Below are 15,059 nucleotides of genomic sequence, written 5' to 3' on the forward strand. Positions count from 1 at the left end.
ATTTGGGAACTGGCCATCACCTGGGGGCCTCTCTGTCACTCACAGCAGCGTTTTGCCATTGTGGAGCCCTCTAAATCAGCCTTCTGGAAGCAGTTAATCTTTGCCCATCACTGTGCCCCTGCAGTTCCCAATGCACCGCCAGTACATGTTCAGGAAATGTGCCATGGAGCAGTCAAGAACCGTTTCAAGCCTGACCTGCTAGAATACAGAGATGGTATCAAGTGTCTCACCTATCCCAGAAAACCTGATGTTCCAGGACCTCGGTAAACAAAAAGGCGAAATCAGAGTTCCAATGGGAAGTTTGCCTTTCAGCCCTGCATGGAGGGAAAGGCCGGAGGGGCGGGCTGCTAGCTCCTGTGTTAACCACTGGGAGAATTGTTCTCCATAAGGTACAAAATAAATATCAAAAGGCTTATCTGTATCTTTTCCAAAAGCAACACTCAGACCCACATGACGTCGAGCCCATCATGCCTGCCCAATCAGGGGCAGTTACAGTTTCTAGCTTTTGCCCTCGGCTACTTGGCCTGGGCCTCCTGCAGGAGAGGGGTTCTGAAGGTGGGGGGCCTTTCTGACCAGGCGGGCAGTTCGTGCTGCAGTGGAGTCCTCCGGGGGTAGAAAGTGTGGCTGACGTCATAGTTCAGGAGGCAGCTCAGAGACGCCATGTAGATGTCAGCGAAGCGTGACAGGCGCCTCAGGAAGTAGGTTGGGTTCTGGTCTGTGCGGAACAGGCTTCCAAACTGGGCGTTGAAGAAACTCTTGGTCATTTCTCTGAAGGGGCAATAAAAAAGCAAAGCAACACAGAATGATTCAAAAAGCCTTGTTTTTAAACTACTGAAATCAAAACCACTTCTTTTTCGGGAAAATAAATAAATAAATAGGACTCATTTGAGAAAAAAGTTAGCCTAGAGCAGCCCCAAATACTAATTAAGAAAACAGTCTAGAGCCAGATGTGGTGGCTCACATCTATACTCCCAGCACTTGGCGAGGCCAAGGCAGGTGGATCACTTGAGGCCAGGAGTTCGAGACCAGCCTGGTCAACATGGTGAAACCCCGTCTCTACTAAAAATATAAAAATCAGCCAGGCGTGGTGGCGCATACCTGTAGTTACAGCTACCCAGGAGGCTGAGGCACAAGAATCGCTTGAACCAGGGAGGCAGAGGGTACAGTAAGCAGAGATCATGCCACTGCACTCCAGCCTGGGCAACAGAACGAGACTCCGTCTCACAAAAACAAAAACAAACAAACAACAGTCTGGCCCGGGCATGGCAGGTGGATCACTTGTGCCCTGGACCACCAGTATGGGCAACATAGTGAGACCCTGTCTCTACAAAAATGCAAAAAATTTGGCCAGGCATGGTGGCATATGTCTGTAGTTCCAGCTACTCAGGAGGCTGAAGTCGGAGAACTGCTTGAGCCTGGGTGGCTGAGGCTGCAGTGAGCTGTGACTGTGCCCCTGCACTCCAGCCTGGGTGACAGAATGAGACTCTATCCAAAAATAAAAAAAGAAAAGAGCCTGCCTATCTATCCATCAAAACGACTCTGGTCCTATTTCCCCCTTAACTGTCTCAAGGCTCCAGATGCTTTTGCACGTTTCTCTAAGGACACATGCCCCATCTCCCAAACTAAACACAGGATGCAACAGCTGCTCCTGATGGTACACAGAGGAATACGGAATGCTCTCAGGAGTCTCCACTTCCCTTACCGAAATGATCAAGACCCCCTGTTTCACAAGGTTATTGTGAGAACTGAGTAAGGTAAGCAAAATAAAAGCATGTTGTAAACTCTCAAGTGCTCAGATGGAGGAATTAAGGATTGTTTTATGTGATGTAAATCTCCCCCATCCATTACATACTTCAATGCCTCCTGGCCTCCTCAGAAGTGAGACTGTTCACCCCGTCCAAGGCCCATAAGCCCCTGCAGTCATCCTTACGTGCATGTATGTCTATTTCAACATCCCTATCATACATACACAGGATATGCACGCTCTGATGGCTGGGACCCTACAGAGTATTCCATCAAAATGAACAAATACTATTTGACTGCTAATAAGTCATTTACAAACACAGCAAAAAAATAGAATCATTTACACAGCTGGGTGATAAAAGCCACTAGTTAGTTGGTAGCAGTTAAAATAAGACTCAGACAGTCAACACCCTGAGAGGGAGGAGGGCAAACTAAATGCAATACAGCTTTGGCCTCTGCAGAATCTGAGGAATGGACTCATTGTTCCCTCTCCACGCCCCATCCACCCACCCACGCACACCACCACATGAGCCCGCGAGTCAGGCTGCCCACTGCTGGGAGGCCAGAATCCCCCAGCAATCATTGCTGCCAAACCTCCGAGATGGCTGTACACAGCGCCTGGAGAAGGCCACGCACAAAGTCAGAAAAGTTCATGCAAATGGTATAAAGCATCCTCCTGGGGAAGCATGACTGTCAGTATGGGTTCCCTTAAGACAGACACCCACCAAACTTTTCTCACGGCAGGCAGGCTTTCTTTATCAGTTAACAGACTGCACATTCTTGAAAGAGCTGTGGTTACAAATAAGCACCAGGGTCGTGGGAGCCCTAAGAATTCATTGTGGGTTCGGAGCCCAAATCCAGCACTGCCCCAATAGCCACATTGTGCTGCCAGCATTATTAACAACTGGGCCACCAGCTGCCCAGATGGGAAGGTCAGGAAGGCAGGGAGGAGGAATGAGATGAAAAGGCTCCATTCTCCCAAGGCCTTCGATGGCAAGGGCGGAGGAATGACAGGGGTGATGGCTGGCCTCAAGGAAACGTCACATGTCACCAACAGCAGGTAGCCGATTCTGGATCCTGGGGGAGGCAGACATACCTGGGAGCTAAAAAAGGATGTTTCAACATTATGCCTCAGGCTGGCCCTGGGGAACAGATGTGGGCTGAGCACAGCCAGAACAGGGTGGTGGACACGCCACATTCAACACAAGCCGCTCTTACCTCATCTCCTTCCTTTCCTTTTTCCACTCCTGCAAAACCAGCTGTGACTCAGCATCTCTGTGAACCTGTAGGACGCAAGTCAATTATTATGACTGTTTTGGTTTCAAAGAAACTCATTACGTAATGAGAATTTTTTAATGTGCAGCTTTTCTAGAAATTTTATTCCTTTACATCTCAGAGGTTGGCACCTGAATGAAATAGTACATTTTTCAGACTTTCCAGTTGAAACCCTGCCTTCTTCAGGAATAAAAAATAGTTTTAAATGTCCAACATTAGAAATGTGGTTTAACAAATTAAGATGAAATATTACAAAGTTATTAAATTATCAGTAAAGACTACATATAAACATAATGCATGTGTATCCACATATGTATAACACACGTACATGATATATCCATTATGCACACGATATATCCATTACACACCTATTATATACATGTATACAAACTATGATGTAGAAATACTTAGTACATGCTACCTATTATACTTATTATATACATGTGTACAAACATCATAGTTAAGTGGAGATAGCATACTTACCCACCAATTGCAAGCATGTCAAAGTATGTGCTTACATTTGGAAATTAACATAAAAAATTATTTTAATTTGTACATGAGAATTATAAACTTTTAAATTTAATATTATATCACGTGTTTAAGTTAAAAAACAATTATTTTTTGCAAAAGGCGAGAAGGTAAAGCATCTCCATGAGAAGCAGAAGCAGAGCATTTTCTGGTGGGCCAAAATATGGGTGAAAGGCAAAAAGAAAATGCCAACTGCCCATGATCTAACGAATGGAATCTCACAAGTCTCTCTCCAAGGTTCTTATGGCTAAACAGAAACACTGAAGCCAGAATCCAAGGTGCACATGATCGCAGGGAACAGGCCGGCTCCCTGCAATTCATGACCACAGGGGTAACCTTAGAACCTGGAGGAAAATACCAAGCGGGCAAACCATCCGCTTTTGACATGGGAGCCAAGAACCTTCCGTTTATCACATCTGCTCAGTTCAACAGCTTGACTCTGAACCCCGAGGCTGCTGAAGGGACATGTAAAGGAGAAAGACCCCAGGAATCGGAGGCCAGGGATGTGTGCCCAGAGGGGGACCCTGAGCTCTGCGCCTTCACTCAGCCACGCTTCGGGCCTTACCTCCCCTGAAGTACCCAGCTGCTGGCTGGGGCGCCCTGCTGGCTGCCCTGCCATGAACCTTTCCCACCATTTATCATCTCTCTCACAGGAACAACCCTCTTGCTTCCATCCTTCCCATCAGCCATTAAACAAAAAAAGATTTCTCCCATTTAAAAAGAAAAGATTTCTCCCTGTGCCCACCCCCTTCTCCAGTTCTGTCCCCCTACAAGGCCAAACTCCTTAAAACAAGAGCCTTTGATTCTGAAATCCACTTTAAAATATTTCAAAGACGGTGTGTGTTCATTAGTTATCATTAATCTTTCAAGTGAAACCATGTACTCCAGAGTGGGTAGTCCACATTGGAAAAGACTAACCGAAGCCCCACAGGGAACCAATCCCACAGGCACTTCAGCCATCTCCATCTCCAGTGGTTGTTCATGGGCGTAATCAGCTCTTCAGGGGCAAAGCAGATTGGCCACATATCTCTGCCTTTGTTTGAGAAAGATATCACAATCTATCCAGTGCAACAGCCTACATCAGTCCAGCCACCGGCCCATTTTTCTATCAGCCTGTGAGCTTACAAGTGGGTTTTTCTTTTTCAATGCTTGGGGGGGAAAAAAACTCAAAAGAAGAATAATTTCATGGCAGGCCGTGCGTGGTAGTTCAAGCCTGTAATCCCAGCATTTTGGGAGCCTGAGGCAGGTGGATCACTTGAGGCCAGGAGTTCGAGACCAGCCTGGCCAATATGGTGAAACCCAGTCTCTTCAAAAATACAAAAATTAGCTGGGTGTGGTGGTGCACACCCATAATCCTAGCTACTCAGGAGGCAGGCATGAGAATCACTTGAGCCTGGGAGGCAGAGGCTTCAGTGAGCCGAGATCGTGCCACTGTACTCCGGCCTGGGCAACAGAGTGAGACTGCCTCAAAAGGAAAAAAAAAAAAAATTCCTAACATGTAAAAATTACATGAAAGTCAAATTTCATGCCCACCAATAAAGTTTGTTGGGACACAGCTACAACCATTCATTCACATATTGTCCATAGCTGCTTTTGTGCTACAAGTGCAGAGGTGGGTAGCTGCAACAGAGCCTACAGCCTGCACAGCCTAAAATATTTACCATGTGGCCCTTTGCAGAAGCTTGCTGACCTATGGTCTAAATGTGGTCTCTGACTGGTTGGTTACCTGAGCCTGCACAGCCTAAAATATTTACCATGTGGCCCTCTGACAAAGCTTGCCGACCCGTGGTCTAAATGTGGCCTCTGACTGGTTGGTTACCTGAGAAGCGTCTACCAATGCCAGCACCACCACCATGAACCACAGCCATTTTGGAAGGCACTTCAAGGCTAGCTAATTAAATTACAATCAATATTTATATACTTCTATTTCATTCATTAGACTCAGCTCCAAATGATGCTCTGTGAGGTCAGGAGTTCGAGACCAGCCTGGCCAACACGGGGAAACCCCATCTCTACTAAAAATACAAAATTAGCTAGGCATGGTGGCACAAGCCTGTAGTCCCAGCTACTTGGGAGGCTGAGAGAGGAGAATTGCTTGAACCTGTGGTGAAGGCTGCAGTGAGCCAAGATCACGCCACTCCACTCCAGCCTGGGCGACAGAGCAAGACTCCATCTCAAAAAATCAAAAGACAAAAAACAAATGACACTCTGCTGGCTCTGAAAAAATCAAACCCGATCTCAGAGGACCAATTTTTCTCCTCGGAAAACTGTCCAAATAATGTGCTACGTGCTCTGAAAATAATCCCCAAGGGGGAGTTCTAGAAACATCTGTCACAGGCTCAATGGAATAACTTGTAACTTTCTAGGGGAACACTGAGCAAGAGGGTGACAGTGAGACAGGACATTGATTTGGATGTTTTTTTAGTTAGCAGCTACACACCTCTATATCCTAGTGAATCCAACTTGACAGAACTCTGTACAAACTGCCAGAACCCAAGGCGATATAGGTGCGTGGAGGTTAAGGGTCTAGAGTCGTGCTGCCTGTGTGTCGACATCAGCATCACCGTCACTAGAGCAAGTTATATCTCCTCTGTGCCTCAGGGTCTGCATCAGAAAAATGGGAGTGATGTTTCAGTCCTACTTCAAAGAGCTGCTGTGAAAATGAAATGAACTTAAAGGTTTCGGTGTCCAGAACACAGTAAGTTCTTACGACATTTTTACACAGCCTGATTCTGCCAACCGAGAACTGTGGTTCCAGAAAAGTGATCTATCTCACAGTCTCAAGTTTTCTCTCCTGCAAAATGGGGGCGGCTATGTAAATCGTAATTTCCTTTTCTTCCTTCCCTCACTCCACACCTCGTATAATTAATTTTACAAATTCCTTAATAGTCAACTTTTTTTTTACACAGGTCAGAAAAAGGAAAACAAAATAAAACAAACAAAAAAACCTGTTTCCAAAGCGAAAATGTACTGACACCATCTACGTGCAGTTGTGTTTGTACATGTGACCAGCTGCCCGGGTCATAGAGACTTCACTGAGGGTGAGTCAAGCCTTGCCTACACCCGGATCCTCTAAACAGGAAGGCACATTAAAGCAGTGCCCTGAAGCATGGACTTTGGGACCTGCTTCAAGCCTTGCCCTGCCATTTTATGATCTCACACATAAATGATACCCAACCTCTCAAAAACTGTTTCCTTATTCTAAAATGGAACAGCTATGACTATTAAACGAGCAATGTGTATAGAGCCAGCACTCAGCAGTGTCTGGCACGTAAAAAGTAACTATTAGTAGTGTATGACATGCACAGACTCTCAACTACATTAACTCAGAATTGACACCACATATTTTTAGTAAATCATCTCACAGACAAGCATAGCAAGCGAAACAGAATAAATCCTCATCAGAGAAGAGCCAAGAACTAATGGGGCCCAATGCATCCTGGAAACAAGGCCCAGGGGGACGTGCAGGGCCCCATGCTCTGGAATGCATGCACCTGGAGCCAGAATCTGGCCTGCCACTCACAGCCTTGCCTGATCTCACTGCTCAGCCACCCCCACACAGAGTGCCAGCTGGGGCAGGCAAGGCAATTCCCTGCCCATTTCCAAAGCCAGAGGGCAGGCATGGGCAATAGGCCGTGGCCACAGATTGCAGGTGTGTTAGCCAAGAGAGCAAGCATCTGTGCCCGTATCCTAAAAATGTCAGCACCCATGCTGAGATGGCTGTAGCCCAGGCAAGCTGGAGCCAGGGAGAAAACAAGGTGCCTCATGGAACTGGAAAGGAAAGGGGCACATGGAGAAATAAGGGGATACAGCTACAAAAGAGAGGCAGCTTCCATGGGCCAGGAAATGACTGATAAAACTGCCATTCCTCACTTACCAGCCAAAACTGGCTGCCTAACTTAACTCAAGGAAGTAACTGCCAGAGAACTCCAGTAAGCCAGCAAACTGCAGGTATTATCCTCAGAATCAACTGAGGCTGGACCCAGGGATCTTGACTCTTGCTTTGAGACTCTCCCCCGTAAGCCATGGTGCCTAGACTGAAGTGTTCGCTCCATAGGCCCCTTTATTTCACAGACGGGGAAACAGGCCCAGAATGGAGAAGTCCCACTGTAGCAGGCACAGACAGAACCAGCACAGACTTAAGCACTGGCAAGGCCTCCTGAATCCCAGTACCCCACAGAAGAGCTCCTAGCAGGCTTCAGTGTGGAAGTGAGGATACTGGATCTTCACTGACAGAGGAATGTGAGCAAACACCTACATTTACACAGGCCCCACAAACACTGTCTAAGCAAAAGAACCCCAGTTGTTATCCTACAATCTACTGAAAACAACTTAAGTCTCGTATTTTTTTTTTTTTTTTTTTTTGAGATGGAGTTTCGCTCTGTCGCCCGGGCTGGAGTGCAGTGGCCGGATCTCGGCTCACTGCAAGCTCCACCTCCCGGGTTCACGCCATTCTCCTGCCTCAGCCTCCCGAGTAGCTGGGACTACAGGCGCCTGCCACCTCGCCCGGCTAGTTTTTTGTATTTTTTAGTAGAGACGGGGTTTCACCGTGTTAGCCAGGATGGTCTCGATCTCCTGACCTTGTGATCCGCCCATCTCGGCCTCCCAAAGTGCTGGGATTACAGGCTTGAGCCACCGCACCCGGCCAAGCCTCGTATTTTATAACAATTAAGCAGAAAATACCTGAAGTAACTTTCTAACCTCAGGCTTCAAGAAAAAGAGAGAGAAAAAATATATCCAAACCTGCATCTGTTCCAATAACCCAGTCAAGGTCTGCAGCCAGGTCATGGTTTGAATGTATTGCTCCGTGTTCATGATTTTCAGTTCAGATCTCAACTCTGGGATAATTGCACCAGTCCTCCAGCCATGCTTTAGGGTCAAATCCTGATCACAAAGATCACGAAAAGTCAACATCAGTCTCAACAGAATCTACACTATGTCATTATTTTCCCAGACATGAGAGGCATTCATTTAATTACTTTTTGATGGTAACGGTTATTCACCAAGCTGAATTCAATGAATTACATTTAATTAAAACCAATTTGGCCCCAGCCTTCAATCATTTCATTCCAAGAAACTTTCAGATCTGGAAATAATTGCTGTGAGTCATAACCCCTGCAGAAACGCTAGGTCTGGAATCATTAACCATGGTCTGTAAAAAAAACAATGAGGTCAGGGGCAGAAAAGGGCTTGACCTAAATGCTACCAAAGGTCTTCAATTCAATTCATCCACAGACCTCTGTGTGCCAGGCCCTCTGGGTTATGGAGAACCATGGAATCTCAGACTTGGAATGATCACATACAACATAAGCATGCATGACCACATTTTCCATTCCAAATGTTGTCACCCCATATTTGACAAAAGGCCAGAATATTTAGTATCAGCTATGTCCTGGAAAATCTAAGACATATAGTCATCATACTAAATGGTCATTTTCTCATTTGGCAAATATTTATCAAGCACTACTATTTGCCAGGCCCTAAATACTGAGGATAAAACAACATACAAAAAACTGAGAAATCCCAGCCCTTGTGGAAAATACAGACAATAAATATGTAAAATACACAATGGCAGGTGGGGATAAGTACAAGGGACAAAAATCAAGCAGAATAACAGGAAAAGGAGAGGAAGAAAGGAGGTTTCCGTTTTGTACAGGGTAGTTAGGAAGACCAGGCTAATACAACGATAAGGTGGGGGAAAGTATGAAAATATGTGGGAACAGAAAGATTCTGGCTGAAGAACAGTAAGTGCAAAGGCCCCGGGGCAGGAACATGCTGGAGGGTGGCATGTTAAGAAGCAACAAGTCAGGGAACCTAGATGAGACAAAAGAGGTGGCAGAGGCAGAGGGTGTCTTCAGAGAGGTGGGCTGGGGAAGGGGAAATCCAGTGGGCAACTATAGGAACTCAGGTTTTTACTCTGAGGGAGAAAGAAAGGCTTTCAGGTTTTAAAGCTTTCTTTAAGTCTGATTTACAGTTTTAAAGGTTCAGTCTGGCTACTCACCTAAAGCCAGAATCCTAAGTCCTGTGTAAGAGTCTAAGAGGGCTTAGGATACCGCTCACCTTTACTGGTTCAATTTTTTTTTTTTTTTTTTTTTGAGACAGGGTCTCACTCTGTCCCCTAAGCTAGAGTGCAATGGCATGATCTCAGCTCACTGCAGTTTTCACCTTCCAGGTTCAAGCAATTCTCCTGCCTCAGCCTCCCCAGTAGCTAGGTTTACAGGCGTATGCTACCACGCCCAGATTATTTTTGTATTTTCAGTAGAGACAGGGTTTCACAATGTTGCCCAGGCTGGTCTCAAACTCATGAGTTCAAGTAATCCACCCATCTCAGCCTCCCAAAGTGCTAGGACTACAGGTGTGAGCCATCGTGCCCAGTCCACTGGTTCAGTTTCTTAAAGCCTTTGAATATTTCTCTTTCTCCTAATAATACATGAAAACCTACAGCACATTCTTTTAAATATTCCCAATGGTGGCAAACTTTCAAAGGTGGATTTTATTTATGTTTTTTGATGCACTGATAAAAGGAAAAAGAACAATGGCATTCTTTTATTATTATTTAAATGGAAAGATTATTTGATAAACTCTTTGAGTGAACTGCTTATTTCCATCATTTCCAAAAAAATATTTATCTTTTTCACAACTCTGTTCTGTTAAAAAAAAAAAAAAAAAAAAAATGAGACATTAAAAAGATGCAGCCTACCTCTAGGTTTTACAAAAGCATAAAGATGACCTTAAATATAAGATACATTCTTAAATAAAAGGTACATTCTTAAATAAAAGATACATTCTTTAGTAAGTGAGGTTAACACATCTGTACCCCAACAAAGGAAAAAAGGGCCCCTCACCGCCAGGTCACTGTATATATGGTCACCAAAATACAACACTCTGGATCCTCTCCATCCAGTAAGCTTCAAAAATTCATATAAATTACCCTGCAATCAAAGAAAATTATAGTTATTACGTTACGGCTAGAGAGCTAACCCACAGTACAAAATATTTAAAACTTTTAAAAATTATTGTTATAACTTAAATATCAAAATATAAAGATAAAAGCACCTTCATGGGAAATCTGTCCTCTATGTCAAATGCATTGTTCAAGAAGGATTTATATTATACACACCTCTCTGTAACTATCTTTCTACACTTAACATGCTGGGGCCATCTTTCCATGTCAATAAATAATCTACCATGTAATGATAGCAGCTGGGAAGTACCATGATTCCTTTCACCAATTCCCTGATGTTGGACAGTTTACATTATCTATTTTGTAAGCAACTTCATGATAAACATTCTCATAGGCAAGTTGTATTAGCTATATCTTAATAATTTTCTTAGGCTAACTTCCTAGCAGTAGAATGGCTTTATCAAAGCTAATTTTTCAAGGCCTAGAAAATATACTTATTGCCAAATCCATCAGATTGTTATATACCCACCAAGAATGCATTAATTTTTTTAAAAAAAGAACTTTAGTAACATAATAATGGTCACCAATGCAATTCATTCAAACATTTGAAAGCCTCATATGACACCAAAGTATATTAAAACTGTGCACAGGCTAGGTGTGATGGCTCATGCCTATAATCCCAGCACTTTGGGAGGCCAAGGTGGGAGGACTGCTTGAGCCCAGGAATTCAAGACCAGCTTGGGCAAAATGGCAAGACCTTGTCTCTACAAAAAATAAAAATTAAAAATAAGCTGGGTGTGGTGGTGCATGCCTATGATCCCAGCCACTTGGGAGGCTGAGATGGGAGGATCACTTGAGCTCAGGAAGTTGAGGCTATAGTGAACTGTGTTCATGCCACTGCACTCCAGCCTGGGCAACAGGGCGAGAGCTTGTCTCAATAAAATTTTTTTAAAAAACCCACAAAATTGTGTACAACACATGTATTGTCAGAAAATAATTAGTAATTTGAGTGAATAATATGCCATGAGTAAGTGTTCCTCAAAGAGAAATTTCCAAGGTTTACTACTGGCATCTTAAATGTTACACACTATGAAAGTCATGCCTTAAATTTTGTTTTAAAAAAAACCATTCCATTTTGAGTTAGTTTAGATACTAGCATATTGAAAATATATTGACTTAAACCTAAGTTTACCACCAAGTTACAATCAGTCAGTTCACGGGAATCACTCAGAACTGTGCCAGGCACACAGAAAGCCACAGTGAACAGCAGCTATTAGCATTATTACCGACCACGAAGCAAAGCAACAAAAAGGAGACGCTGGTCATGACATACCTGCTTGTAAATCTGGCCTTTCTGTAACTTATGGATTTTATCCCAGAGTAAGACACCTTTCTCATTCATCTTTCGGAAAGGCCTAACAACAGAAACAGGAAACATTATGACATGGAGTAGTACAGGCTGTCCGCTCTATGAAATACCAGAGTTATTCACTATCACAGGAAGTAGCTCCCTGCAAAAACCTAAAAACAAAACTCCACTATCACATTCCCTGGCCTAATTCAATACATCCCCAAACTGTGTGAAGCCCAGTATCCAAAGGTGTTTCATGAAAAAAAGAATTCCTGGGGGCCAGGCGCAGTAGCTCCCTCTTGTGAGCCCAGCACTTTGGGAAACCAAGGTAGGTGGATCACCTGAGGTCAGGAGTTCGAGATCAGCCTGGCCAACATGATGAAACCCCACCTCTACTAAAAATACAAAAATTAGCTGAGCGTGGTGGCAGGCACCTGTAATCCCAGCTACTCAACAGGCCGAGGCAGGAGAATCGCTTGAACCCAGGAAGCAGAGGTTGCAGTGAGTGGAGATTGCGCCACTGCACTTCAGCCTAGTCAACAAGAGAGAAACTCCATCTCAAAAACAAACAAAAAACAAACAAAAAAAAGAATTCCAGGGTCATATAAATTTGGAAAACACCATGCACTAAATATGTCCCTCTTAAAAAGTTATTGACGACTCTGAAAAGCCCTGCTGTAATCAATTTTCTTTCACCCAAATTTCCCGGATTTATTTGACCATGCAGAAAACCTATTTATAAAGAAAAGTTTACGGAAACACTGCCTTAGTGGATTTATCTGGCTTTATACCTGAAATTAAGCCACTCTAGATAACAAATCAGAAGACCGGAAGCACTAGTTTATGATGGAAATGGGGAAGTAAGGATAATGCCTCATTCCTCACCCTGACTCAGCGCTAGCCCAAAGGACCCAGGGTTTGTTTGCCTTAACGTAAAAATAAGTGTTACCCTAAAAAAAATAATTTTTTTACCTAATTGTAATACAGAAAAACACAACGAAGAAAAGGCACACGACCCAGAATTCCAGACCCACCTTGTACTCTAAACATTTCAGTTCGTCTTTCAGCCTTTTCATGAAATTTATCTGTCTTTCATGACTATAAAATGAGATCACTTTGTGTACACTAACTTACATCCTTTTTTCTCTAATATTTTGAGCAATTTTCCAAGTGATTACATATTCTTAAATACATCATGCTTTACAGGAATACATTGTCTTTTTTTTTTTTCCAAATACGTTTTTGTTTTTCTGGGTTTTTTTTGGAGAGAGGGTCTCACTCTGTTCCCCAGGATGAAGTGTGGTGGCACAATCGCAGCTCACTACAGTCTCGACCTCCTGGGCTCAGGTGACACTCCCACCTCAGTCTCTCAAATAGCTGGGACTGCAAGCATGCACTGCCATACCTGATTTATTTATTTATTTATTTTTTTGAGAGAGTCTCACCCTGTCGCCCAGGCTGGAGTGCAGTGGTGCAATCTTGACTCACTGCGATCTCCGCCTCCTGGGCGCAAACGATTCTCCTGCCTCAGTCTACTGAGTAGCTGGGATTACAGGTGCATGTCACCATAACTGGCTAATTTTTGTATTTTTAGTAGAGATGGGATTTTACCATGTTGAACCCCTGACCTCAGGTGATCCGCCCACCTCAGTCTCCCAATGTGCTGGGATTACAGGTGTGACCACCTCATTTTTTAATTATTTATAGAGACAAAGTCTCCCTATGTAGCCCAGGGTGGTCTCAAACTCCTGGCTGGGCTCAAGCAATCCCCTGGCTTCAGCCTCCCAAAGTGCTGGGATTATAGGTGTGAGCCACGGCACCTGGCCCAAGTACATCTTTTTCTTTTTTCTTTTTTTTTTTTGAGACGGAGTCTTGCTCTGTCACCCAGGCTGGAGTGCAATGGCGCCATCTCGGCTCACTGCAAGCTCCGCCTCTGGATTCACGCCATTCTCCTGCCTCAGCCTCCCATGTAGCTGGGACCACAGGTGCCTGCCACCATGCCACATTTTTTGTATTTTTAGTAGAGAACGGGTTTCACCGTGTTAGCCAGGATGGTCTCAATCCCCTGACCTCATGATCCTCCTGCCTCGGCCTCCCGAAGTGTTGGGATCACAGGCATGAGCCACTGCGCCCAGCCAAGTACATCATCTTTAATGACTGCATAATCCCCTCTCATATGGCTATTCCAAATTTAACTAGGCATCCCCTACTGTAGGGCTGTTAGGTTGTTTCTGACCTCTCATTACTATAAATAGCACAAGGATGAATACAGATGGAGGATTATTCAGCTCTTACCCTAGGCTTCGAGAACAAAGACAAAATAGATATGGAGGAGGGCGCTGAGACACCCCGCCTGCTCCATCCAAGGAAAAGAGTTCAGGACCCTGCCTCCTTACTTTTTACAAACACGGCAAAGCAGAGGAGCTCTCCGGTGGAGAGAGAGACAGGGCCCTTCTGACCACACCCCAGAATCTACTAAGAAAATGGTGAGAGCATCATATCAGTGACTACAGGGCCCCGACCTCTCCCGCTTCTTCCTCTAGGAGAGGAGTGCCTTTGAGCACTCTGACCCAGCTAGGTGCACGTTTTCCTCTGCGTGCTTCAACACTCCCAGACACCGATAAAGATTTTTATGTTGCTCCCCAAGACATTGGAAGAAACTAGCCCTGGCCTGGAGCCAAATTCCTTAAACCCTCAATAAACTCCACATCCTGACCCGCTCCTGGTGGAACATCCCTTTCTCTCCTGTGTGCCACAGGAGGGGTCTCCAAACCCTGGGCCGTGGACCACAGACCAAAACCGGCCCATGGGTTAGGAGCCAGGCCGCACAGCAGGAGGCGAGCATCTGGTGGGCGAGAGAGCATTACCGCCTGAGCTCCACCTCCTGGCTAATCAGCTGCGCCATTAGATTCTCATAGGAGCGGAACCCTATTGTGAGCTGCACAAGCAAGGGATCTAAGTCGTGCGCTCCTTACGAGAATCTAATGCCTGATGATCTCAGGTGGAACAGTTTCATCCTGAAACCATCACCCTACCCCCACAAACCTGGTGGAAAAATTGTCTTCCACAAAACCAGTCCCTGGTGCCAAAAAGGTTGGGGACCCTGTGCCAGAGGATGCACTGCAGCCCACTCTGTAAGTCGGTTCCTCTATTAAGCGCTTTAGACTGATCATCCTAGCGTTTAGTGCTTCTTTCTTTGGAATCCCAACCAGCCCCATCATGGGACGGTTTGCGGCTCTCCCATGTAGGAACTCCCTT

The 15,059-nt window shown here is 44.8% G+C and overlaps 1 protein-coding gene across 1 annotated transcript in view; it reads right to left on the reverse strand.

The window, feature by feature from the left end:
- Window positions 1–397: 397 nt before the first annotated feature.
- NT5DC3 (5'-nucleotidase domain containing 3) overlaps window positions 398–15,059 on the reverse strand; it is a 64,500-nt gene continuing 49,838 nt past the window's right edge. Inside the window, exons 10-14 of the mRNA XM_010357280.2 lie at window positions 11,784–11,865; window positions 10,392–10,478; window positions 8,290–8,430; window positions 2,962–3,026; window positions 398–768 (exon numbers count right to left, since the gene is read on the reverse strand). Of these exons, the coding sequence (XP_010355582.1) occupies window positions 516–768; window positions 2,962–3,026; window positions 8,290–8,430; window positions 10,392–10,478; window positions 11,784–11,865 (628 nt within the window). The 3' untranslated portion in view covers window positions 398–515. The remainder of the gene's footprint in view (window positions 769–2,961; window positions 3,027–8,289; window positions 8,431–10,391; window positions 10,479–11,783; window positions 11,866–15,059) is intronic.

This window comes from Rhinopithecus roxellana, chromosome 10, assembly GCF_007565055.1.
Source record: "Rhinopithecus roxellana isolate Shanxi Qingling chromosome 10, ASM756505v1, whole genome shotgun sequence".
Classification (NCBI taxonomy): domain Eukaryota; kingdom Metazoa; phylum Chordata; class Mammalia; order Primates; family Cercopithecidae; genus Rhinopithecus; species Rhinopithecus roxellana.